General features: G+C 41.8%; 1 protein-coding gene across 3 annotated transcripts in view; it reads right to left on the reverse strand.

The window, feature by feature from the left end:
- Positions 1 to 327: 327 nt before the first annotated feature.
- The window catches only part of CSNK2A2 (casein kinase 2 alpha 2), a 41,088-nt gene continuing 13,659 nt past the window's right edge, over positions 328 to 27,756 (reverse strand). The window contains exons 4-12 of one of the 3 annotated variants that reach the window (XM_033218615.1): positions 27,032 to 27,082; positions 17,235 to 17,294; positions 11,134 to 11,217; positions 10,208 to 10,318; positions 9,557 to 9,658; positions 8,936 to 9,036; positions 7,886 to 8,034; positions 6,382 to 6,475; positions 328 to 771 (exon numbers count right to left, since the gene is read on the reverse strand). In XM_033218615.1, coding sequence (XP_033074506.1) covers positions 6,399 to 6,475; positions 7,886 to 8,034; positions 8,936 to 9,036; positions 9,557 to 9,658; positions 10,208 to 10,318; positions 11,134 to 11,217; positions 17,235 to 17,294; positions 27,032 to 27,082 — 735 coding nt within the window. In that variant the 3' untranslated portion in view covers positions 328 to 771; positions 6,382 to 6,398. The remainder of the gene's footprint in view (positions 772 to 6,381; positions 6,476 to 7,885; positions 8,035 to 8,935; positions 9,037 to 9,556; positions 9,659 to 10,207; positions 10,319 to 11,133; positions 11,218 to 17,234; positions 17,295 to 27,031; positions 27,083 to 27,756) is intronic. The other 2 variants (XM_033218617.1, XM_033218616.1) reach the window with 2 other exon arrangements.

The following is a 27,756-nucleotide window of genomic DNA, read 5'->3' on the forward strand; positions in this document are numbered from 1 at the left end:
AGTGAGACCGTTTCTACAAAAAACTTAAAACTTGTCAGGTGTGGTGGCATCCACCTGTAATCCCTGCTGCTCAGGAGGCTGAAGCAGGAGGATCACTTGAGGCCAGGAGGCTGAGGCTATAGTGCTCAAGCTATCGTTGCACCACTGCACTCCAGCCTCGTGACAGAGCAAGACCCTGTCTAAAAACAAAAATGAAAACTGGCCCGCCTTGCCCCAGGGACCGCCCCTGCTTCATCTGGTTAGAACCTGGCACGAATGCACTTTTGTCTCGTCCTGAGTCACAGGTCTCAGTTCATGACCCTTTCCATACTGAAAACTCTCCATACGTTTCTTTTAAAACCTTTTATTCAATAATATATACTTTTAAAATAATATGTAACTGCCGCCATGCCACATACTGCCCCCGTCCCCCCACTGTGGAGTCTGTGGTCAGCTAGTTAGCGTGGTTTGCTGGAAAAACAGGCGGCCACGGGACGAGTTGAGGGGCTCTGGGAGCAGCAGTAACCAACAACATTCTGCATACCCTTCACATTCCCCATGCTTTCTGGGTCGGGAAGAAGTCAACAGGAAGCCAAAGGCAAGTGAGCCTTTTACATTCGGAAGTGAGGTTTGATATACGGTGGTGGGCTGCCCTTCGCTTGGTCTAGTTCGTGCTCGCCAAACCTGCCACCGTTTTGTGTCTGCTCACGGAACGTGATCTCTCTATACGCGTTAAGACGTTTGATTTGGTTCTTGTTCTGCTTATGGAAAAGTGGGAGAACCGCAACAGACCTGGGGAAAGAGATGGGAGGAGGGAAAGATGTCATTAATCAACCTGAGTGGGCGAGGGGAGGCCTCCATGTGCGGGAGGGCCTGCGCTAGAATGCAAGCTCGGCCTTCCCATGCCACTTGGTGGAGACCCCTGCGAGAACTCGCTGAGTTCAGGTTTCCAACAGTACCCTCTGCCTTCCTCTTCTGATTATCATGACAGAGATGGTCTCTAGCACGGCCTTCTGTCACAGGAAGGGTGCTCTGGGCACCACGTGTGTTGTGACCCAGTCTTCTACCCTACCCCATCCCTTGGGTCCAGGGCGCTGATGGAGAAGGCTCGGAGACTCTTGACCATCCTGTGCCAGTCAAGCTACAAACAAATTCAGCAGTCAGCTCTAGGTCCCCCTCAGGCCTGACCTGATTATCTGAGGTGTCTTAGGACTAAGATGGGGTCTGTATTTACTCAGAAAAAGGGCTGAATCCACTAATAAACAAAGAGCAGTAAGTGAGCTCAAATATTTTTAACTCTCCCCTGGAAAGAGCTAGCTGCCTGGCATGGCCTGAAAACCTCATTTCTCCTTCCAGGTCTAGCAGAGCAAGTGGGTAGTGAGATGCCGGCAGCGGAATTCTAGCAGTGCCTCCCAGAACAGCACTACGGTACTGAGAAAGGACTATACACCTGGGAAGCTGTCACACACACAAAATTATTTCATGAAAACTTTCTTTGGGTCAAGGAAGGGTTCCACTGCGTAGTATTTGAGAAGGGCTGCGTGGTGCGTAAGGTTAAGAAAGAAATGACTATATTTGCCTTTAAACACTTGAGCTGATTCCAAGCACTCCACTTCAGAGGATCAGTGAGAAGAAACTACACTAATTAAAGACACCACCACCTGCCAAATAAGAGCTTTGTGCTGCAAGGAATGGGGGTGGGGAGAGTGTTTTACAAACGCAGAACACCGGGCCACAAGGTTAAAGTCATGCACTAAAACAGTCACTCCCAAGAAGCAGGTGTCTGAGTGGCGCGACTCAGAAGCAAGTACATAAAAACAGAACACTCCCACCAGGACACCACTCTAGCCCCACTTCTGCCAAAGGCAAGTTTTCACATCAAGGTGTAACACACATCTTTGGAGTTCAACGTTTATCCCTCCCCACTCCCCAGAGAGACAGGAAATACAAGTTAAGGTCCTCATAGCAATGGTTTGTCTCCCACTTGGGAAAGCTGGTTATTGTCAACATTTTTATTTAAGAAAACAGGATTTAACATGGCATTTTTCTTCCCTCTAAGGGCAGCAGCACATAAATCATACATCAGTCATCCAGTGATACAAAGAGGTGGCCAATTGTGTCTGAAGTAGTCACTTGTAAAGGATCATAACCCAGGCAGTGTTGCTTTTCTGCAAACAGAAGGAAACAGAAGGCTCCATGGTCCTTGAAGATTATCCAAGTTTTCCACTAGTTGTCAAGATTTCTGTCCCAACCTCTTAGTCACCATTTACAGCAAGAAGAGCCAGCAAGTGAAAAACTGTTAATTTATTGGTTCAAAGTTTTTTTTTTCTTTTTAAAAAACAATCCCCAATACATGCAGTTCAGGGTTAAGTATCACATTTGTAGCACATTGTTGAGTCTCAACACAAAAATATGCATCACCTGTATAATCCCATCACATCTTTTTCCAGCCTCTACAATACCTAGTTGGGGGTGTTTTCATTTACACATCCACATAGCTCAGAAGCATGTTATTAGCGCTTGATCTGGCCCAATGCTTCTCTGCCACCTCCCCTGCCCTGGTCTCCACCTTGGGGTTATTTTTTTCTAAGGGCAGGATGTTACTTAGTCTTAATTTATTAAGGTCACTGACAAACTTTGGCTTCTTGTGTGCTCATGTGGTCCCTGCTTTTGCTTTCGGAAGGGTTTATATTGAAACGACTGTGACTCTGATCAGTTATTATCCCCTCGTTTATTTGTAGGAAATAAGTTGGCTTGTTCCTCTGGGTGCTCACACAGTAACACAGGTTCCTAAAGTAATCATTTAATCTGAACTGGCATTAAAGGAAACTGTTAACTGGGCTCTCTTAGATCTATTTCAGTTCACATAAAAAAAACTCTTCCAATTGTTGCGTGCGTCTCAAAGTAGTTCTGCTTCCATCCTTATCAACAGAGCACCGGGAGAACCTAAGTCATTTCCCTGAGTAGGCACAGACCACAAGCCCCGCAGCACTCAGCTCTCTCCGGGACTCAGCACCTGACTCGAGAGCACCACCTTTCAGTCCACTGGGACCAATCCAGCGGGCAGCGCCCTCCCCAGGGTGCATTCCAGAACATAAACTTGGTACCCTCTAGTTTATCCCCTCAAGAAGTACATTTCCTCCTCAAGAGCTACCTTTAGATGGTTTTTCTTATTGGTCCCTTTTAACAGCCCCTCCCCTAGCCACTCTCTTCAAGTCTCCAAGGATTACGAGTTTGTCTGTCTCCGCTAATCTGTCAGTCTGAGAGCACCTTCCTCTCTGCAAGGGAACACGTTTGCTTTAAACCTTGTGAGTGCTGACATGTTACAGAATGTCTGGGAGGAGGCCCGGCTGAGTGACTGGTGTTTAAGTGCCTCAGTGAACGACATCAGCACTTCTCTAGTTGACGAGAAGGCCCAGGAAAGCTTGGTCTGCATCATACACTCAATAGCTTCTCCTACCCAGCCACCTACCCTGCCTACAGGGACAGGACAAAAGCAAGGCCAGCTGACAGCATCCAGGGGAGAGTGAACTGCCACACACCAGAGGTGCAAATGTGACTCAGCACTTCATGAGTTCTACTCTCACCATGGGATTTCTCAGCAGAAGCAAACCTTGCAGTTAGTTAGGCTCACTTGTAGCCAACAAATGATATAGCCATCTGGATTTGGCATAGGAACCTTTTGTTCTCACCATACCAGGTCTATGTTCTTGAACATAGGCAGTACCTGAGATGATAGTATAACACTACCCTGTTCCCCACATTTTTTGCTTTTCTTTAGGAAATAATTAAGTCCTTATCATAGGCACTTTTAACCTGTTTAAGATAATGAAGCAAACAAATGAAAAGGACTGAGATGAGTTTAAGAAAGAATATGCTAACTGAAAAATATACTGGGTGCGTCCATTTACCATGGTTTAGTCTAAATATTAGACACACAGACACACACACACCCCTTTTGGAACTCTCCAAGACCATCTCTGAATCTAGGTAAATAGTCTTAATTTTCGGGGGAGCTAGGTTTGGAAACAAAAATGGTTTTTGGAGACAGGAAAAGAGACGGTCTGAAACTGGACTCACTTCAGTTTGGAAAAGAATGGCGTAGGTGCCAGGACCAGACCCAGGAAGGGGTGAGCATTTCAAGCCCAGTTATGGTCTAAGTCTAAGGCATGAAGAGAGGTAAAAGTCCAGGTGCTGGAAAAGCAAGCTGTGTGCTTAGAACAAGAATGCCTGGGTCAAAGTTGCAGTTACAAAACCCTAGGACAAGGCAGGCAGGCGGTGTCTGCACCTACATCACCGTCAGAGAGACAGGCAGAGGTCAGTCACCTGACTCTTCTCCTCCAGGTACTTTTATTACCTTTGGGGGACCCACGGGAAAGGAATGGGGTTACCGCTTCACCAAGACCCTCCAGCAGGCTCCACTTGCCTGGTCCAGACAGGCAACTTAAAAAAAAAAAAGGGAGGGCTGAGGAGTGGGTGATAAAGGAGATTGGAGGGGGAGCAGGAAAGACACGCAGTGGCACATCTCCCTGATGATAACCAATGCTTCAGGATTGCCTAAGGGCACATTAGAAGGCTTTTGATAATCCAAAACACTGAGTTTTGCTGCCTGACATATCAATATAGGTTTAGCCGAGAGCTCACATCTTGCTTTTGATTTTCAGGTAGAACAAATGTTTACATTAGTATACAGCATGTGCAATGCAAGCAGGCAGCATTGGTATGAGAACCTTAACTGAATGCATTTCTTGGCTTTGGGATCTTTTTTTTTATTTTTTACTCTATAAACTCAACTCTATAACAAGAGAAGAGATTCATTTGTATTTTAAGTTCCCACAGACCAAACGACAAAAATAGAATCTACATTTAGAGATAGGACCTGCTACCAATACCAATAAGATTTTATTGGAATATGGAATGTAAACAAATGTTTCAAACAAACAATCTAACCTTATAAAAATGTATGGCATTATTAAATAGTTAATAAAGAAATCCTAAAGGGTGATGTGGTAGACACCTCTAGTTCTAGCCTAGGTGTGTGAAGTCCCCAGAGCTGTGGCATGGCCCTGCAGCTGGGGTGAGGGGACTGCCTACAAACCATGTTGCTGCTGAGTCCCCCAAATGAAATCAGCCCTATTTTTGTTTAAACAAACTCTAGCTTTCTCTGCTAACATGAAGGTTTGCACAATGGATCCAACACTTGCTCCGGGAGCACCGTTTTCTTCCCCAAGCCCCTTGTATATTCCTCTCAGTTGCTTGAGTCTCAGATGACCCCGCCCAGACAACTCTAGTACCTGCATGCAAGACAGACTTATCTTTGCCATCACATAAATGAATCACATATCAGAACTCACAAATGCATATTACAGTGGGAAACTGTATCTCATGGGGATAAAAGGAGGTGGGAGAGGGATATTTTTTTCGGTCTTTCCTGAAAAAATTCTAATGGGATGTTTTCCTCCCTCGCTTTGCCTGAAGACTGACTTTCCAGCTTTAGTTATGGTTGTGAACAAAAAGGTCTCTGTTTCAGAGAGGTGTATTAAAATAGGCGCACACATAGGGATGTGCTGGGAAATGGTGACGTTCTCTTACAAGGCTGCCAAAAAAAAAAGAAAAAAAAAAAAAACAGAAAAAGCAACAAAAAAATAGCAACAAGATTTTATGGTAAGGCAAATCAACAAAGGTTATAGTGAGCTCCAAGTTATGCACTTAGCATGGAACTTTTGATGATACCCAAGGACCAGTTCCTGGCATTGTAAGGTTTCGTGATCCCTCCTGACATCAAAGAGGGCTCTTGTGAAAGTGACTGCAGTTTGCTCCCAAATGAATCCACTTGGAGGAAAACTGCAGGGATGAGGTACATTTCCTGGAGAGCTCATGTCATAAAAAAATACATAAAACATGGATTTGTAAAGAGCTTAAAAAAAATACTGTCACTGTTTTAATATCTCCTTTTTGTAAATGAGGCTGGTGTGTCAGTATACACTGCTGACATTTCGCTAAGACTTGAGCCTGAATTTCACCAAAGGAAACCCAGACCACCATGGAATAGATAGGAAGTCAGACATTCAGAGCTTGTTGACTGAATGGGTTAATTCAACAGTGGTGCCCTGTTAAACAAAGGTAAATGTACAACAACTCCGAGTCTCTATCTCCCATGCATTCCAAAGGCAGAGCTCCTTCAGATCCTGAACTAGGTGCATCCCCATGCTGCCACAGTGACAGCTCCCTGGAGACTAGCACTGGGGAGTTTCTTTCTTGCTTTTTGACAGCCTTTTAGGTCTTTACTCTTCTTTGCATTTAGAAGGAATGCTAAGAATTTCTTTTTATCACACTGTAGTTTTCCTTCAAGGTTTGTGTTTGGTTGGTTGGTTTTATTGGCAAGCATCAATGCCGCATTACCCGTCGCTTTCCAGTCTTCATCGTGCTGCCGTGAGAGCACTGGAAAGCACAGCATTGTCTGCACAAGGCTGGGACTGCTCCTTCACCACAGGGTCTGCAAGAAAGCAGGAGGAAAGTCAGGCAATCGGGGTGGTGAGTGCTGAGAGAAGCCCATGGCAAACCCACCCTTTCAACTGAGAGACTGACTGACGGGCAAGCCAGGGTCAAGGGGGCAACGGGGAGACGGAAATCACGGAATTCCAGCCACATAAAAACCAAACACTGAGAAATGATCAAGGGAATTGTTATTGCAGTCAACTCTTATACTTTCTGAGTACAGACTCAACTGCTAAGAGGCATAGAAACCCTAATTTCCCACTGTTCAAAATTTCTACTATTTTTATTTTCTTTCAATACTAATATCATCTCTAATCCCTAATTTCTTCAAAGCATGTAGAATACTAAGCACTTCAAAGGAAAGACGAGTAAAAAGAGCCATTAGAAGACCTATCCATTTTAAGCAACCATAGTTTGAAATTTTTTAAATTGAAGTATGACATATATTCAGAAAAGCAGAAAGATCATTAATGACATGTCATAAACATCAGTATTCCTAATTTGATCTAACTCGGGTAAAAACAGCTTTCTGTCCCAGACACTGGAGTGGGGACATCTGAGTTCCCTGGGGCTGAGGTCTAGAAGGCTGAAGGCTTTTCCATTTGTGGTCTCCCTTATGCATACGGGCCACAGGCTCAAGACCACAGCAACACATTCTTCAGGCAAGAATTTAGTTCATCTCCAGAGGAAATCAAAGGAGAGGGAAAGACAGCATATTGGTTAAGCCAGAGACAACGACTTTAAGTGCTGAATGTTTCCATCTTGATTCAGAAAGCGAACTGAGGTAAGTCTCTCAGCCGCCATGCACCCCAGAAAGGAGACTGATAATAACAGGAAGTTTATTTGAAATACACATTATCAGTGGAATGAACCATACACATGAAGAACAATAAGCAACCACGCAAAGTGAATGCACACACACTTCTAAGTGAGCAGTTCAGTCAGGATTTCAGTGAGGTCTCTCCATATCTATTTACCTTTCCTCAAATTCCTTTCATCCATCCATCTGTTCATCTCCTTCTTTCAAAATATACAATGGTTATCTTACTACTCTTAACTAATTACTAGTTTTCTGAGGGGAGAAATAATCTTCAATTAGGTTACCACACAAATATATATACGTTTGAAAACAAATTTTAGAAACTTGGGACCTATTACCTCAGGGTAACAGGGAGTAGTCAAATAGCCTGAACTCAAGGGAGATACATTCAGAGAATAAGCAAACACCTTTGGTGATCAAGAAATGGATCTACAAAATTGTTTCAATCATCTACAATAAATGTGGTCAAATTCTGGAATAATCCAGTCCAAATACCCTAGAATTCTCCTGACTGGTCTCAAAGATAAAGAGTGGAAGATTTGTTCTCTTGAACGAATGACTCCCTGAACACAGTCCCTGGAGACTCACAGAAGTATGGGTGCTCCATGGCCTCTTTGGCAGTCAGTCTCTGTTGATGGTCATACCGCAGAAGTTTGTCCAGAAGATCTAGGGCCTCAGGGCTGACAAGGTGTCTGTTCTCACTATGGATAAAGTTTTCCCAGCGTTTCCGTGAATGTCTGAGAAGAAAAATGAAGCATCAGTAATCAGAGACCAAATTCAACAAGAATCCTTATCTACTAGGGTTAAAGCCAACAAAATCTTAGAATAATGTACTGATTACAAGCTTGTTAAATCTCTAACTGGTGCCTGCCTTACTGCCCCATAGTTACAGCATAGCATCCTGAAACACAGTGGTGCTCTGTGATTAGATAAACACAACTAGGTAAAACTTCTATATCTGAATATCTGATTTAGAATATGTAGAACCTTTCTAGATTATTTTTTATGCGGTAGGCTTTTAGTCAATTCTGGGTGGCATGCAGGACAGTGGGTAATTTTTATTGGTCAGCAGATATATTTCCCAGGGCTAGCCTCAGGAACAGGGAGGTTACATAAAATACCGTTTGAAAACTGTTAACAAAATGTTTACTTCTCAACATTATTGCACTGTACCTGAAAACTCAATGTACTTTAAAATTTGCTATTGTATAAAAAAACCATTACGGAGAACAAGAAGAAATTGTAAGTCTCTCCACCTTGAAGAGGTATGAAGTAAATAAAATAAAGTAAAATAAAATAAAATAAAATAAAAAAACAAACTAAGTGTCTTACTGAAAGAATCATCGCTCTCCAAGTTTGGCCATTAAAAAGCAGCTTATGCTGTACCAGAGAACTTTTTTCGGTAACATTATGATTTTTGTTTTACCTTTTCTATTAATAGGTTATCTCTCAGAGAAGTAAAATGATTAAAAGACATAAAGCCCAAATATCTCAATAAGTTAAAAGAAAATATGCATAGGAAAAAAGACGGCTATTTCCATTTTACTATAATTAGAACAGGAAAAGAAAGTGATTTTGGCTAACCTTTCCACTTCTGAAACAGGGTAAGGTAAAGCACTCTTTCTCTCTCTTACTTACTGTCCCAGGATATCGTTGAAGTGTGGATCTAGGTCTATGTGATACTTCTTCAGATACCCATACAGTTCTTCTGTACCCAGAACCTTGGCAATGCGAACAAGCTGAAACACAAAACAAACTGACCAAATCACTGAGCTCAGAACATACTGTGAGCCCATGAGGACGCTTTACCAAAGAATCAGAAGACTTCCACACCACTAACCCTCTAGGGACCAGGTACAAACCCGAGTCCAGGGCAGGCAGACAGACCCAAGGACAAGAAGTTCACATGAATGCAAATTTCCAAACTGCCTTTAAAATAACACAACTTATGATAATAATCTTCTACAGATGCACAAGTACAGGGCATCACAATCTAATGACTAAAATCTAGTTTTATTAGACAAGGAGGTGCCTGACTTCTTCACATTCACTTTGGAAGTTTGGCATAGATAGCATTATCTGCCTCTACTTCTGCGGACCTGGCAAACACAAAATTCTGTGCAATCTTTATCTTGAAGAAAAGCTCACATGCAGACACTGAGTGACATTTAGTGGCTCAAGGATAGTATTCCTATCTAAGGATGCTATTTTCTTGGCATTCACCCCCAAATAAATAAGAACGAGATAGTGTTTGCTCACCTGGTCATAGTTGTCCTGTCCATGGAAGAAGGGTTCCCTTCGAAAGATCATGCTTGCTAACATACAGCCCAAACTCCACATGTCCAAGCTATAATCATACATCTAAGGCAATAAGGACAACCCATCAGCCAAGGGTAGTAGAAATCCATTTTTCTGATATAAATTTCTTTTTCTTTTTTTTTTTTTTTAGAACGGGGTCTCCCTATATTACCCAGGCAGGTCTCGAACTCCTGGGCTCAAGCTATCCTCCCGCCTCTGCCTCCCTGAGAGCTGGGATTACAGGCGTGAGCCACCGTGCCCGGCATTTTTTTTTTGTTTTTTTTTTTTTTATAAATTTCTTTTTTAGATGAGACTGGGCGTGTTCAGGGTGGTATGGCCGTAGATTATTTAAAAAAATTTTTTTTTAACTTCCTGGCTTCTAGAAATGTTCTCATCTGAATTTCTAGTCTTCATTTAATCTTTGCAGATATTTTAGATTTAAAAACTTCTCTGTCCCCCAAAAAACTAGCTGAGAAAAAACTAAAATTAGCATTTTAGGGTGAAATAATGGCTGGGTTTTGAGCATATCCAAACTGACTAGATAAACAGCAAATCAGAAAAAGCCCTAAGCAAGTATAAATAGCCCAGAGCAGCTCTGCTAAACAAGTTTACCTGATAGTCCACGAGGAGCTCTGGTCCCTTGAAGTACCTTGAGGCTACACGAACATTGTACTCCTGAGCAGGATGATAGAATTCTGCGAGACCCCAATCTATCAGTCGTAGCTACAAATAGGACAGAAAGAAACATGTGAAAGGAGTGTTTCTAGGGGCCTATGCCTTAGAACAAGGCCACATCACATTAGGTAACAATCATTTGTCCACACAAAAAATGTGAGCAGGTGCACTGGCTTAAAGATGACATTTTCAGCAACTGTGCAAGAGGTCATTTTTAGAGCAGAGCACTTGAAATGCTTTTTGAAAAAATTTTAAATTATCCTGGTTCATTCCTCTCTCTAGATCAACAGAGCTCAACCTTTTTTCCTGCCTACATTCAGAAACTGCAGGCAGTTACATTTGGTAACACATTCTCCCATTATTCATAGCTTTTCGTTATCAGCTCGAGGTGTCAGTGAAAGGGCTGGGGACACACATCCCACTCCAGGACTGAAGCACTGCTCCAATGATTTATTCGTCTACTACTAGATGATCCATTTACTCACTGATTAGGGCCAACAGAGATGGATATCAAAAATAGGGGGGACCCAAGTGTTCTTTTAAGGCCAGGCAGATTGGTCTGCAGGTCATCAAGAAATGAAGCAGAAACCACCAGCTGTAATTTCTTTCTGAGGCCCTTCAGAAAACTATGACCAAAATAAAACAAGTGACTATTGTTAGCCACTATACTTAAACCGTCTACTTTCCTTGTGTACTATGCTATACAAAGTAGAAATCAACAATGGAGGTGGGAGAAATCACAGTAACAAAAGTTTGCCCAAAAACCCACCATGGGTCTAAAGAAATCATCGCGGCACTGGACAGCTTTTTGGTCTGTTCTAAGCCTTTTAATCAAGCTTGTTGCTGCCTGGCTGTAATGGTACCTTTTTCTGTTGGTGATCTATCATGACATTGTGAGGTTTCACATCCCTGTGCATGATTCCCTTGCTGTGGCAGTAATCCAGAGCCTATTAGGTAAGAAAGCACAGATAATAGTAAGCAACCCCACTACCATCCCCCAATGCAAGCATAGTCTTATTATTTGTGACACTTTGACTTGAATACAGTCCCGCAAGGGGCAGCTTGCTGCCTGTAATGAAAGATTAAAAAAAGCGTGCTTCAGAAGGCACCCCTTGCTCTCTCTGCACACTACAGCCGGTAGAGAGAGGGTATGAAGGGAACAGCAAGGGCTATGAGGAAGATTTTTTTTTTTTTTTTGAGACGGAGTCTCGTTCCGTTGTCCAGGCTGGAGTGCAGTGGCACAATCTCGCAATCAACACTTTGGGAGGCTGAGGCGGGTGGATCACTTGAGGTCAGGAGTTTGAGACTAGCCTGGGCAACATGGCTATATTAAAAATACAAAAGGTAGCTGGGCGTGGTGGTGCGTGCCTGTAATCCAGCTACTTGAGTGGGCTGAGGCAGGAGAACTGCTTGAACCCGGGAGATGGAGGCTGCAGTGAGCCAAGATGGTGCCACTGCACTCCAGCCTGGGTAAAAAAGGCAGGCAGCGGGGAGGGGGGTGGTGTGTGTGCGGGATGATAAACCAGACTTTGGAACCTCACTGGAGTCACCTCTCATAATGGTTCAAAGGACAGACCAGCATCTATGTGGACATGAAGAATGACATTCAAATACATCTTTCAATATGGCTTATTCTGTACACAAGGGTCCCACATGGTTTTCTGGATGACTAAGCATTAGTATTTTCCTTAATACAATCCCCGAGCCAGCTAGCCTTTAACAATTATCATTACGAGGCCAGGTATGGTGCTCACGCCTGTAATCCCGGCACTTTCGGAGGCCGAGGCAGGCAGATCACTTCAGGTCAGGAGTTCAAGACCAGCCTGGCCAACATGGCGAAACTCCATCTCCACTAAAAATACAAAAAATTAGCCAGGAGAGGTGGTGGGCGCCTCTAGTCCCAGCTACTTGTGGTGCTAAAGCACAAGAATTGCTTGAACCTGAGAGGCGGAGGTTGCAGTGAGCCGAGATGGTGCCATTGCACTCCAGCCTGGGAAACAGAGTGGGCCTCAAAAAAAAAAAAAAAAAAGAAATGATCATTACATTATTACTCCAAGGGAGAAAATTGCTTTGTATAAGATGATTGATATGCAGATATTAGGTATATAATGGTTTTCCACAAATTTAAAGAGCTGTGCAACCATCACCACAATCCAGTTTCAGAACATCTCCACCCCTAAAATTTGTCTTGAGCTTGTCTGTAGTCAATCCCCTCTCCTAACTTCTCCTAATCCCTCCGTGCCCTGCCCACAACCACTGACCTGCTATTTGCTGGTATACATTTGTCTTTTCTGCACATTCATAAAATGAAATCATACACGTATAGTGCTTCATCTACCTTCTTTCACTCAGTATACTGTTTCTGAGATTCATCCAAGTTGTTTTTCCTTGCTGAGTAGTATTCCACTACTACTGATGGACATTTGGGTTGTTTCCACTCATGCTTTAATTTCCCTTGGGTAGATCCCTAGGGGTGGAAGTGCTGGGTTGTATGCTAAGTTTGTGTTTAAACTTTTTTTTTTTTTTTTTTTTTGAGACGGAGTCTCGCTCTGTCGCCGGGCTGGAGTGCAATGGCCAGATCTCAGCTCACTGCAACCTCCGCCTCCTGGGTTTACGCCATTCTCCTGCCTCAGCCTCCCAAGTAGCTGGGACTACAGGCGCCCGCCACCTCGCCCGGCTAGTTTTTTGTATTCTTTAGTAGAGACGGGATTTCACCGTGTCAGCCAGGATGGTCTCGATCTCCTGACCTTGTGATTCGCCCGTCTCGGCCTCCCAAAGTGCTGGGATTACAGGCTTGAGCCACTGCGCCCGGCCGAGTTTGTGTTTAAACTTTTCAGAAACTGCCTAATTATCTTCCAAAGTGGCTGCATCACTTTTACTCCCACGAGCAACCTGAGGGTTTTTAAGTTTCTCCACATTCTCATCAACACCTGTCATTGTTCAACTTGATTACAGCTTTTCTGGTGGGCATAAAGTGGTATCTCCATGTGGTTTTGATTCTTATTTACATAATGAGTGATGAAGTGGAACATCTTCTTATGTGTCTATTGGCCATTCTAAATCTTCTTTGGAGAAATGGTGATTCAAATCTTTCAATCATTTATTAGATTGTTAAGCTCCATTTTGTTTAACATAAAAATTTGCTTCTAAATCTCCCTTGCCTAAAATAATAACTATTTTCATAAACTTCGAATTCAGGACCTTTGGCTAACCTTAACGAGCACCTGAATCCTACACAAGGTCAATGAAATACTCCTCAAGCAGAATCCCTGTCCTCTACCTACCAGTAGAGCCCCCCGCCAGTTGTAACAACCAAAAACAGTTCCAGATTTTGCCAAACGTCCCCTAGGGGACAAGCTCGACCTGGATGATAAGCAATAAACTAGATTCTCAAGGACACTGGAGTGGACTTCTTCATGTCGGAGGAGTGCACAAGCCAGAGAATGAGCCCTGGGATTAGCATTCCAGGAATAAGCTCCCCCGATCTGTGCTTTTCCCTGAACCAACAGTATACAATATAGACTGCTTGTTATGGCCAGGTGCAGTGGCTCACACCTGTAATCCCAGCAGTTTGGGAGGCCGAGGCAGGCAGATCATGAGGTCAGGAGTTTTGAGACCAGCCTGACCAACACGGTGAAACCCCGTTTCTACTAAAAATACAAAAATTAGCCAGGTGTGGTGGTACGCGCCTGTAATCCCAACTACTCAAAAAAATAAAAAAGAATGCTTGTTACTTGAAGATCAAGAACAGGCACTACTAAACTATGGGGATACATATAAGGATATAATCTTCAGAGGAGACACTGAACAGAAGAACACAAGAAAGCCCTGCAGGATGTTCACAATATCCTCTATCAGCCCTGTCCAATAGGACTTTCTGCAACGACGGAAATATTCTATTCCTACATGCTATGATACAGTAGCCACTAGCTATATGAGGCCACCGAGCACCTGAAATGTGCCTAGTGTGATTAGGGAACTAAATTTTATTTTATTATTTTATTTTTTGTGACAGGGCCTTGCTCTGTCGCCCAGGCTAGAGTGCAGTGGCATGATCTCAGCTCACTGCAACCTCTGCCTCACAGGCTCAAGTGGATCCTCCCACCTCCACATGCTGAGTAGCTGGAACCATAGGCATGCACCACTACACCTGGCTAATTTATACATATACATATACATATATACATATATATGTATTTTTTTGGTAGATACAGGGCTTTGCCATGTTGCCCAGGCTGGTCTTGAACTCCTGAGCTCAAGCAATCCACCTGCCTTGGCCTCCTGAAGCATTGGGATTTACAGGCATGAGTCACTGAGTCTGGCCAGCAACTAAATTTTAAATTTTAAATTTTACTTAATTTACCTATGGGCAGTGGTTACTAACTATACTGGATATCATCGTCCTATGTAAATCTGGGTGAGAGTTTTACATACACAAACATCCTAAAGGCTTTACATTTAAGATTTATTTAATTCGCTTACATTCTACTTCAATTTTTTCCCTCTGTTTTACAATAACTGTAGCAAGATTCCAAAGTGCCTTTGTGGCAGTGCTTTATGACACCACGGGTCGTGGGCAGACCTCCCTGAATCTGAATCAGGAGATCTGGTTGAGTCACTGAGTCATCACACTGCAGCCCTCAGCCTCAGCTGTTTCTACATTTTCAAAGGAGTTAAATATTTAGTCTTCCCCACTCCTATTTTTTCTTTTCAGAGAGAAAATTTACGAAGTGTTGATTCTGCTATATTGCCTACTCTGTCCAAAAGAATAAACTAATTAAGACCACAATACCTGGCATGGGAAAAATACTCAATGAAAGCAAAGACTGAACAAATACAGTAAGGTAATTAATTCTTTTGCCAAGTTTCCTAGTCGGACTCCCTATAGAGTTACTGACATGCTTTGAAATTCTTTGGGGAATTATTTCAGTTTTAAAATCTGGTACAGTTTCTGACTATTAAGCATGAAAGACATTTTTCAAGTTTCATCTGGGATTCTATGTCTCATTAGCAAAAGTAAGTATATGCCCTTACTGCCTAGCTGCTACTTCCAGAAAGCAGAAAGGACATCAGACATTGAGCGACACCCACATGTCCACTTGGGAAGACCTGCATTAGTTGGATGTCTTTATGGGACCTAGGGGCAAGCTGGCTTAAACAACTTTAGCTTTGGCTGATGGTTAAGTAACACAAAATCACAATACCACCTTACTTAAAAATAACCAACTGTGAGATCTGAATTGTAGCTCTCATGGGGTGAGAGTGCATAGGATTACTCGGGAAGCACCTCCAGGAAAGGAGCTAGCCTGACAGTTCACAGGATCCTGGCACTGCAAATTTTATCCACACCAATGCTTCAATTTTACTCTGGAGAAGACATGGAGAAAGGTGGGATAAATCAAGCTCGACCTTTTTTTGTCTTTCTGATCTTACTGACAAAAAGGAAGACCCATTAGTCATAAAGTGAACCTTAAACCCACCACCTCAGCTTTCTCTAAAAAAAAGTGGTTTGTACAAGTTCTTATAAAAACACATTCATTTCATAGAACTATTCTTTTTTTTTTTTTTTTTTTTTTTTTTTTTTTTTTGAGGCAGAGTCTCGCTCTGTCGCCCAGACTGGAGTGCAGTGGCGCAATCTCGGCTCACTGCAAGCTCCGCCTCCCGGGTTCACGCCATTCTCCTGCCTCAGCCTCCCGAGTAGCTGGGACTACAGGCGCCCGCCACCTCGCCCGGCTAGTTTTTTGTATTTTTAGTAGAGACGGGGTTTCACCATGTTAGCCAGGATGGTCTCGATCTCCTGACCTCGTGATCCGCCCGTCTCGGCCTCCCAAAGTGCTGGGATTACAGGCTTGAGCCACCGCGCCCGGCCCATAGAACTATTCTTAATATCTACAACTACCCTAAAACTTTTCGCAAGACTGCATATTAATACAAGCATTTTTGGAAGGAGTTCATAGTTTCCATTAGGTTCTTAGTGATCCATGACACAAAAATCTAGGACCCATGGGTGTATTCCAATTTACAAATTGAGCATTCCTTTAAGTGTTTATCTAGACAAACAAAACGATCATTCCTCCACCAACCAGTAATTCTTCAAATTTCATTGTGCTTGGGATTAGTAAGTCTCTTAGACATTCTACCCGTCACTTCTCCCTGCATTAACGAGCCAGGGCTACAGGGGTAGGAAGACTCATGCAAGAAGGGGATGACGACACATGGCAAGGAAAGATGGCTACAAATGCCTGCCACCCCTGTAGGCATGTCTCTTTATAATATGACTTCAGTGCTTTTCCCATCAAGAAGTGAAGTCGGTTTTTCCACCCTTTGAAGCTAGGCTTGGCCATGTGATTTGCTTTGGCGAATAGGGTATTAGCAAATATGACACAGGTAGAGGGTTTAAAAGTACCTATACATTGAGGTTTCCCTCTCTATGCCGCTAGAAACCCCAGGAGGACCACCATGGGAAGCAGCATGAACTTCACGGGCTGGAGGATGAGACCTCAGCTATCCCTGCAGCCCCAGCTGCGGTCCTAGATTGTGAATGAGGCCATCCTGGACCATCCTGCCCCAGTCAAGTCAACTGAGACCTAAAGAATCACCTGGCTAACTCACAGAATTATAAGAAACAATAATCATTTTATAAAAGTCATTAAGTTTGGGGTGATTTGTTGTGTTCACAGTAAGAATAAAGCAGCAAAGAGAAAACACATGGACCAAACAAGAGCTATGGGAGGTTCTAAGGAATAATGTTCCTGGTACCCCCTGACTGGCCACTTTTTTCTCAGTTCCACTGGAAAGTTTCTCTGTGAAGATTCATCGATGGAGGCCTCAATATAAGTTTAAAAACTTCACTAAATCCTCTGGGTATCAAGAAACATTCTGCTTAAGTTCTCTTTGTTTTCTCAAAAACTTATCTTTTAATGAACAGGCCTGAAAAAATTAACAGTTTATGAATACCACTTACTTTAAGTAGTTCATACATATAAAACCGGATATCAAAGTCTGTCAGGATCTGGTAGAGTTGCTGAAACAGATTCCAGAAAACAGAAAGTTAATTTAGTCTCACTGCATCTTGTCATCCTAAGTGCAGGTCATTCTCTAAGCTTATTTGATATTTATGTGACTAAGGAATCCCATGACGTTTTTACTACCTGATCTGAAATAAACGGGAAGACTAAAGATGAAGGTTTTATATTTTAATCATAAAAAAAGGAAGGAATTCCAAGGGAGAAAAACATTTAAGCCAACTCAGATCTTTCCTATTTAATGCTCTGTGATTTTGCCAATTACAATTATTAACCACAATTACACCATTGTGAAGTCTAAGTTGTCTGTCTTCACATTCTTACTGAATATCAAGAAAACTAACCCCACTGTAACACCACAGTATATTCTAGAGAAGTGGGTTCTGAGTGGATGGCAGAGCTCTGAAGAACTTCATGGGCTATTGTGGTAAAACAGTGGCGAGACAGGCTGTTCTCAAAAGAAATGAGGAAAAAGGAGGTGCTATAGCATCTGCAGATGGCAAGAGCTTACAAAAAAATCTATACCCTCTGCTCCCTGGAAACCAATTCCAGGCTGGAGAAAAAAAAACATTTCACAGGCAACAACTGATGTTTTAGGAGTGAAAAAAGACAGGGGTATCAAAAACTATCACCGGCCAAACTGATAGACAAATGGAAGTTTTCATTATTGATAATCCAAAGACCCACTCACTGGGAGTTTTTAAAAAATTTCTCAGAGTCAGAATACATTAATGCTACAAGCTTCATTAAAAGCATCACAAACCCTTGTCAGGAACTCTCATTATCTTTGATATCCAATCAAATCCATGTAAATCTGTTTTCCCATCAATTCACAATCCACACTTCCTATAAAATTAAGAAACACACCTTTATTAAACTTCTCTTGTTCTTCTATTGGAAGAGAGACTCAAGCAATGTAGGGAATCTCTCCAGGGAACACAGAACAGTGTATATACAATATGTCTGTGTAATGGGGGGGGAAATAAAACTATACATCCACATTTTCTGTATCTGCAAAAATGATATAGAAGTAATAAAAACTAGTTTCATGTATATAGGTGTAAAGGAATAGGCAGTTGGAATACAGGGGAATGAAAGAGGCTTTTCACTGTCTACCATTTTATATTTTTGATCCACATATAATGTTCAAAAAAATTTAATAAAAACATCAAATTTGGCGAAAACTAAATTTAACATGTTCTAAGAATACCAGGTCTTTGCTTTCTCAAGTTTCTCCCTTTAGGTAAGAGTAATTCCCCCTTCCAGCTTAGGAAAAATATTTGATTTCATCAACCTTAGGGCAGCGCAGGGAATGAAATGCACAGGCCAGTACATGGTGTTGTAGGGTTGGGTGGCTGGCCCTGGCTGCAGCTGACCCCCATGCAGGCAGAACAGCACCAACAAGCCACCACCTCTACTCGGGGGAGCTTCAGCTACATCACACACACCCAAGTTTTTTGTTCTTCTCCCAGCTCTGCTGCAAGAAGGCTTTTTAGCCAGGACTTGGCTGCACACTGACAGCTTAAATGTAAAGACAGAGGCTTAAGATTCCATCTCTTGGGTGTCAAAGCAGTGCCTTCCCTGTGAGTTAAGGAAATCACTCACAGAGACTATGCTAAATTGAACTTCAAGTCAATAAATATGCTATGAAAGAGAAAAGATCAAATTTTCTAACCCTTAGAGGGCTGGAATATTTTATTTCCAAAAAACTAACATGGGCTATCTTATTAGGACCTTTATCTGTGGAAGGCTTTCCTCATCATGTGGTACCTACACCATGCATCTGTATAAACAGTGCAAGCCATAAAAATAAATGTCTCCGGACTGCCAACACAGTATTTCTAGCTACAAAAACCATTAACAATTTAATTCAAAAGACACGAGTTGTACACTAGTGTTTAGGCCTAAGATATTACAAAGTCCCAAGTGACCGGCTGCCATTCACCCTCACTTCTCATGATCTCTGGGTAGGAGGAGACCAAACCACATCTGTAACATCTAACCGCCAGGGCCTAAACTTCAAGACTATGCAGGGTCCACAGTCTGGCTTCCTCCGACTTTTGTAGCTCTGTTCTTCACTGCACCCCTAGAAGTCCCCAGCTCTAACAAAACAAGCCCATGTTTGCTTCCCTCTCTAGCCCTGCTCCACCTTAGCCTATAAAGCCAAACCCAACCTGTCTGCTTTCTACAGAGCTGACAATGATACCTCCCTTCTCTATATCTCCATGCCACTGACTCTCCAATGTGGCTGTGCACAGGACGCCATTAAGAACACAGTGTCCCCAGAGTTAACATTCCTCACACAGGGACTGGTGGTAACCTCAGGTTCTTAGGGTGATTCCTCATTCTGCTGTGTGCTTTGTCCAGACCCCAAGAGTCTCATGCCAACATTCCCTGTGCTTTGTGGCATACACATGACGGGGAGAAATGGGTACAGTGGCTGGTGGCAGAGTCATCAAATTTGGTGATAAAAGATCTCTGAACTCTCCCTACCACCCAAGTATGCGAAGGGCCCACTGAACAACTCACTCAATACCACACCCATTTCCTACACTGAACTCCAACCACAGACGAAGTCCTCACACAGCAGAAGAGCAGGCGCTTCTTACACCAAACACCACGTATGGCAGCTCTGTCTTGCATACATGTTTTCACAATGTTCACAGTCAATGGAACAAAACAGAAGCGGTCTTCCAAGAAATAGAAGTACCAAGAGTCCATGACACATTAGAAAGAGAAACGTCACAAGAACCACACTTACCCTCCCTTCTTCTTAGCCAGCTATGGGGAGAACATTATTAAACAATCCACTGCAAAATGCTGGCAGGAAGTCAGCTTTGCTTACATTTTCAAAAAATGACTTAAAAGGTGGAAATTTCCTGGGCCTTTTAATTAGCTCCAAAAAGTCTGAGGAGGAGAATGGCAGAAATTGTAATTTGGTCATCAGACTCAGGGCCTCCATGGTAAAACACCACAGACACCCACAAAGGCATGGCCACAGGTGGGCCTCACTACTACCGTAAGCATACACACAGCTGTTCAGACTCCAATGCGATTCAGCTGCATCACCATAAGCCCAGATTCGAAGACCCCATTCCCAACCATGACCTTCAGGAAGATTCACACTTTATAAGAAAGCTTTCCCAGGCAGCTCTGGCCACTTGCCAGATGTGGGAATCACCAACACACCAAACTCTCAAGCCACACAGTGTGTGCACATTCCCTAACATACACAGCTCAGTCCATGCCCATAAATCCCTGTCATATGTAGAGAGAAGAAAAAGTGGTGGGATATATAAAGTCCAAGCAAAAGAGGTATTTACTGTAGCAGTCACCAGTTTAAGAATTGTTTATATGTAACCCTTAAGTTAAAGAATAAAACCGAGGTCAACGTTTCTAGAAATTTAAGGACGTAGAATAAATCTTTAATCAAGCAGATCAAAGTTATTACAAATCCCCCTGAAAAGGTCACTTATTTTCCTATAAGGAAATGACAAAATGTTAACAACCTATAATAACATCCATGATGTAATATAAAAGTACAATCTGTTTCCCCAATTAAGGTAACTATTTAGTCTGTAAACTCAACCTTTAACAAGGCCTCACATTATCTACTAAGTGGTGATTTACCTCTACGTGAGTGATTTAGAAATTCTCCAAGTATCAGTATGATTCTACCAGCTTCTTAGGATGGAGCCCATTTGACGTGTCTTTTTGAAATCCCCCCCCTTTTTTTAAAAAATATTTCAAAATAGTACCTTAGCTTCTCTTGAGACACCTTTTTACCTTTTTTTTTTTTTTTAATTGAGATGGAGTCTCATTCTGTCGCCCAGGTTGGAGTGCAATGGCAAGATCTCTGCGCACTGCAACCTCCGCCCCTCCGGGTTCAAGTGATTCTCCTACCTCAGCCTCCCGAGTAGCTGGGACTACAGGCGTGCACCACCACACCTGGCTAATTTTTTTGTATTTTTAGTAAAGACGGGGTTTCACCGTGCTGGCCACGCTGGTCTCTAACTCCTGACCTCAGGTGATCTGCCTGCTTCAGCCTCCCAAAGTGCTGGGATTATAGGCATGAGCCACCACACCTGGCCTGAGATACTTTTAAGTATGGGAGGTTGCTACAATTATTCATTCCAACTCTTAGAGACTGACTTTTCTCATTCATTTGTTTCGAAGTTTTGTCTTGTTCTAAAATACCTTTATTACAGTTCTGGTATATATTAAGCATAAAAACTGCTGATTTTAAGGAGAAACTGACCAAACCAATACCTCTACCATAAAGTGAAATACAAGGAAAAAAAATTAGTAGACCATAATTCTGAACTAAATTAACACACTTGGCATAAAAAATGATCATGTACTAAAGTTACAAAGCAACCATCAACAAATTCCAAATAATTAACATTATATAGGTCATGTTCTCTGAACATAGTGCAATCAAACTTTTAAAAAATTCAACTGGATCCTGGATCATACATTCACAAACACACAGCTTTAAGAATATTACTGAAACAATAATTATAGAGAAACTTTTGAGTATGAACTTATCTTAGATGGCATTATTGTTTAAATACTAAATTTCTTCAGTGTACTATGAGTATTGTGGTTTGCACAGGAAAACAGCCTAGTTTCAGTGCTAGTATATTTACAAGTGACATATAATGATGTCTGCAACTTACTTTAAAATGACTCAGCAAAAAGATAAAATAGAGATAGAAAGGAGAGGCCGGGCATAGTGGCTCACGTCTGTAATCCCAGCACTTTGGGAGGCCAAGGTGGGCAGATCACCTGAGGTAAGGGGTTCAAGACCAGCCTGGTCAACATGGTAGAACCCTGTCTCTACCAAAAATACAAAAAATTAGCTGGTTATGATGGTGCATGCCTGTAGTCCCAGCTACTCAAGAGGCTGAGGCAGGAGAATCGCTTGAACCCAGGAGGCAGAGGTTACAGTGAGCCAAGATCAGGTCACTGCACTCCAGCCTCGGTAAGAGATCAAGACTCTGCACTCCAGCCTGGGTGAGAGATCGAGACTCTATTTCAAAAAAAAAAAAAAAAAAAAAAAAGAAAGAAAAGCCAGGGATAGGGGACAGGGAAATAACTGCAAATGTGGCAAAACAGAACAACTGGTAAATCTAGGTGAAGGATATATACTGATTGTGCTATTCTTTCCAATTTTCCAAGTAAAAAGTCTGGGGAGAAAAATGCAAATTCACAATGTTGCAGTTTGCACTTCTAGTTTGAAAACTATCCAGAAGCGAGTTCCATAACCATGGGATGCAGGTAAAATGATGCTTAGGGTTGTACAAACTTAAGCACACGTACTGTGAAGAAAAACAAAATCAAGGCTGGGCGCGGTGGCCCACCCTTGTAATCCCAGCATTTTGGGAGGCCAAGGCGAGTGGATCACGAGGTCAGCAGTTCAAGGCTAGCCTGACCAACATGGTGAAACCCCGTCTGTACTAAAAATAGAAAAATTAGCTGGGCGTGGTGGCACACACCTGTCATCTCAGCTACTCAGGAGGCTGAGGCAAGGAGAATCGCTTGAACCTGGGAGGCGGAGACTGCAGTGAGCCAAGACTGTGCTATTGCACTCCAACCTGGGCAATAGAGTGAGACTCCGTCTCAAAAAAAAACAAAAAAGAAAAAGAAAAACAGAATCCAATGAGTTTAATTCAACTCAAGAAATGAAGAAGAAAACCACTGAAAGCCCAACAAAGTTGAAGGAAGAAAGAAGAAATATAAGATAGGAGCAGAAAGAGAAAAACAAAAACAATAACTGAGCAATAAAACCAAAAAGCTGGTTCTTTTAAAGGATTAATAAGAGATCTCTAACAAGACTGATTTAAAAAGAAAAGGAGTAAAGGCACAAATACTGCTTAAAAATGTGAAGGAAAGGATCACTACAGATACACCAGAGGTTTTTTTGTTTTTTTTGTGACCAGTCAACAATATAGTTTTTAAGTCCTAAGAGAATTCTTTGTGTCAATCAAATTGAAAGTGAATAAAACATATATTATCCAAATAGACTCAAGAAGAGACAGAAAACCTGGATAAACTTTAACCTGTTTTAAAAAGGGAAGTATGGTTCAAAGTCTTCCTCCCACCCCTGAAAGACATCTACTCATATAATACCTATCTCATATAAACTTTCAGAGAATAGGAAGAGGAAAAGCTACCCAATCTATCTTGTATAGTATAACCTTGATACCAAATTTAGAGAAGGACCCTATGACAAAATAAAATTATAGATCAAAATTTATAATCCATTGCACCAACATAAAACACTGACAAGAATGGGCTGCGGGCTGCATCACTGTTAATTCGCTCTCGTATTAACCAGGGACAAAAACTCTCTGGGTGATAACCTTAAAACCAGGTATTAATATACTTTACACTAAAATTAAAAAGATAAAAAAGACAAACTTTCCTAATAAGATGGACACAGGACAAAATAAAAAGAGTAAAGGACATCACGAAAATGAACTAAATGATTTCCTATTTGTGGCCTGCCTATCTGGAAAAGAATATAATTTTCCTGCCATGATTCGCTCTTCAAAAATACACATCTGCCATCTGATATTTAATGATCTCTTGACTAAAATGTCACGGCTTGAACATTCAAAGGGGACCTCCAGTTAAACAAGGCAGATCAAACACCTCTGCTCTACCTGAAACTCCTCTAAAATAACCGTAAAAGGGGCAGGGAGATTAAATCGTAAAAACTAAGGGACAGGAGAAACAACATTGTGAAGCTGGAAAATATGTCTCTGCCAACAGCGAAAGGGGAGCCAGAGGCAAAAAGCTTCAAACTGAACAACCTCGGAAAGGCTCAGGACAGGCGACCTGTGATGTTGGTCTAAGAGAGCAAACAGAGTGCACTGGGAAAATGAGTTTAAGATACCACATTGAAAACGGGAGATTTAGGTGAAGTCTGCACAACACTCCCCATGGTTCTCCTCAACTTGAGGCTGAGATACCAGCAGCCAAGCCTGCATCCTTGAGACAGGGGCTGGTTCTTTAGAGCAATGAGCAGACATTCAAAAACCATGATATTTCAGAGACAAATAACAAAAACTGACACACAAAGAAAAATAGAGAAAAAGTATGAAGGGAAAAAATACAATATTCTTAGTGAGAAAATAGAAGGTATTACATAAAACATAAAAGAACAGGATACTATTTTAAAAAGTTCCGAGACCAAAATGGAGCTGTAAGATGTGAAGTCTAACATTTGAATGAGTTCTGGAAAGTGAGAACAAAGAAGAAAGGGGAGAAAAATCAAAGAACATTAAAAATATTTTTTCCAAAACACAGGGGAAAAAGAACAGCAAGTATGCAGAACAAAAGATAAAAAGGACCCATATGAAGGCACGTCATCGTGAAATTTCAGAAGACTGGAAATGAGAAAATCCTAAAAGCTTCCAGAGGAAAAAAAAAAAAACAAAACCGTCACATAAGATGAAACCAGAATGGCTTCAGTAGTAATACTGGAACAATCTCTTCCAAATTGAGGACATTATGAATTAGAACCTACAATTCTATACTCTAGCAAATACATTAATTGGCAGGACAAAATAAAAATGATTTCAGACATGCAAGCCTCAAAAAAACATTAATTTCCCGTAATCCCTTTAAAGAAAGCTACAAGAGAATGTATGAAACATCCCCTTTGAGGGTTATGACCCGAGAGAGAATTTCTCTAAGAAATCAGAATTCCCACTAACTGATCTTCAGCAGTTGTTAAATCAACAGAGCAGATGTCACTTCAAGAAACAGAAAATGGGCTGGGCGCAGTGGCTCACACCTGTAATCCCAGCACTTTGGGAGGCTGAGGTGGGTGGATCACGAGGTTAAGGAGATTGAGACCATCCTGGCTAAGATGGCGAAACCCCGTCTCTACTAAAAATACGAAAAAAAAAAAACAATTAGCTGGGCGTGGTGGTGCACGCCTGTAGTCCCAACTACTCAGGAGGCTGAGGCAGGAGAATTGATTGAACTTGGGAGACTGAGGTTGCAGTGAGCCGAGATCGCACTACTGCACTCCAGCCTGGGTGACAGAGCAAGGCTCCGTCTCAAAAAAACAACAACAAAAAAAGCACAAAACGTTGAGGTGAAATTTTACACGTGTAGCTAGACAATTGGTAAAAACTCATTAATGAGGCACAGGCACTTAAAACTTGGGGAACTACACTATGAAGTTCCATTCAGATAAGCCTTTCAACTTCTGCATTAGGAAAATACTTGCTTTCATTAAAGACTATCTGGTTTTCTAAGACATGCACACACATTCCTATTCACATATACCAGGATAAATGTGGGTGATTCATAGGATCAGCTACACATATCGGCATAGTACCATACCAGCTAAGTGCTGTTATGCTACTGAATGAAAAAATTTACACCCCGTTCTTTAGAGTTCACTGCTAATTTCACCTGTAAGGAGTCACATTAACAAGAAAATCTGTCACATGTGGGAAGTGCTATACTACATATACAACTTCCTTGTTTTATAAGTCAAAATATCTTCTTTTGCTTACTTTTCACTAACCTTGTTTTAGTCATTTTAGAGTGATTAAGAAAAATTAGGCCGGGCGCGACAGTGGCTCACACCTATAATCCCAGCCCTTTGGGAGGCAGCGGTGGGTGGATCACCTGAGGTCAGGAGTTCGAGACTAGCCTGGCCAACATGGTGAAACCCCGTCTCTACTGATAATACAAAAAAAAAAAAAAAAAAAATTGCTGGGGGTGGCAGTGCATGCCTGCAGTCTCAGCTACTCGGGAGGCTGAGGCAGGAGAATCGCTTGAACGCGGGAGGCAGAGGTTGCAGTGAGCCGAGATCGTGCCAGCCTGGGCAACAAGAGCGAAACTCCGTCTCAAAAAAAAAAAAAAAAATTTAAGTGTGAGAATAAGGTTCTCTTACTTTCACCTAGAACCATCCCTCCTGATACCAATATCTTTCGACTGCTGATTTAGTTTTGTCTCTAGCTCCTGTCACAACAAAATCACAAGTCTCTTATTCACTGACAGAGTTACAATCAACTACAAGTCCTCCAAATGCCCCTGAAAATCAACACTACTATTTTGTTTGTATATTGGTTTTTAAATTATGTGCTAAAAATGGGTTTCCACCATGTCTAGTATGCCTAACCCCCAAAATCTTGAAATTATAAAATTTGTGAAAAACCAGTTTAAAACCATGATTTTAAAAGAACACTTCAATGTCTAAAATAATTTACATTATAAGAAAATGTAAAAAACCCGGAGAGGGCTCTTCTAAAGCACTGACTCTGGTTTTTCTGAATCATTTCTTTGTACATCACGTGCACACACACACACACACACTCATTATGACAGCACTGAATCCAATGCATTGCTTCTTTTCACAAGAACCTCATATCAGTCTATCCCTTCCTCTCGGCAAAGTAAGATTTTGTACAAAAGTCAAAGTTAACATACAACTAAAGCTATGCTGTCTAAAACAGGAATGTTACAGACGAGGCATGAGCGTAGACCCAGCCGAGCAGCTACTCCAAGGCAAAGGGTGATGAGTAATTTCACCTAATGCAAGAACCCTAGCCACTTTCTGCATCCTGCACTCATGCTATAAGGAACCCAATTTGTTATTTCCTCCTCTCATCAATGACAGCCCTGCCCCTGGGGTTCTGGAGTACACAGTATTTATCACCACCTCCCCCTCACCCCGTTAACCCCATGCCAGAAAGAAAAGTATACGCACCTTAAAATCTGTATTATTGATATATTCAAATACCAAAGCTGGTGTCTTTGACTGTAAAAGAGAATATTAATGCTTTTTAAGTACCTAAACAATAATCAATGTAATCTGCTTCTGCCAAAATGGCCCATCCCCAAATCCTACTTAGATAACAAAGGGATTCACTCATCAGGGACAGCCTGTCAAGAAAGGTATTCTCTTGAAATTTTATGATGTCTGGAATCTGCTTCAAAATAACTGGGGATAGTGGGAGGTGGGAAGTGGTGGAAGTATAGATGAAACAAGGTTGGCCACAGCTGATTAACTGCTAAAGTTGGGTCATGTGTGAAGGAAGGTTCATTACATTATTCATTTACTTTTGAAAACAGCTGAAAATTTCGTAATAAAAAGTTTTAAGAGGAATGTATTCTCTGAATAACCTACCAATGGCCTTAACCAATCTTCAATGGTTATGTGAAGATTTATACCCTGGAGTGTTCCAGTTTGCCAACTATATACAAAAAAAGTGACACATTTTCATCTTAGTTGAGCAAGCCAGAATTGCACTTGACAGAATTATCATAGGTTATGGGAATGTATCATAGCTCTTTTGGGGGACCAAAAGGAAAATATAACCATCCGTGATATTATCAATAAGCTACACCATAATATTATTGCCTTGGCTAGAGACCATTACAGATGGTCTCATCTTATCAAGCAGACCTTTTCCTAAAAACTCATATATAATC

The sequence above is a fragment of the Trachypithecus francoisi genome, unplaced genomic scaffold, assembly GCF_009764315.1.
Source record: "Trachypithecus francoisi isolate TF-2019V2 unplaced genomic scaffold, Tfra_2.0 Lachesis_group10, whole genome shotgun sequence".
NCBI lineage: Eukaryota > Metazoa > Chordata > Mammalia > Primates > Cercopithecidae > Trachypithecus > Trachypithecus francoisi.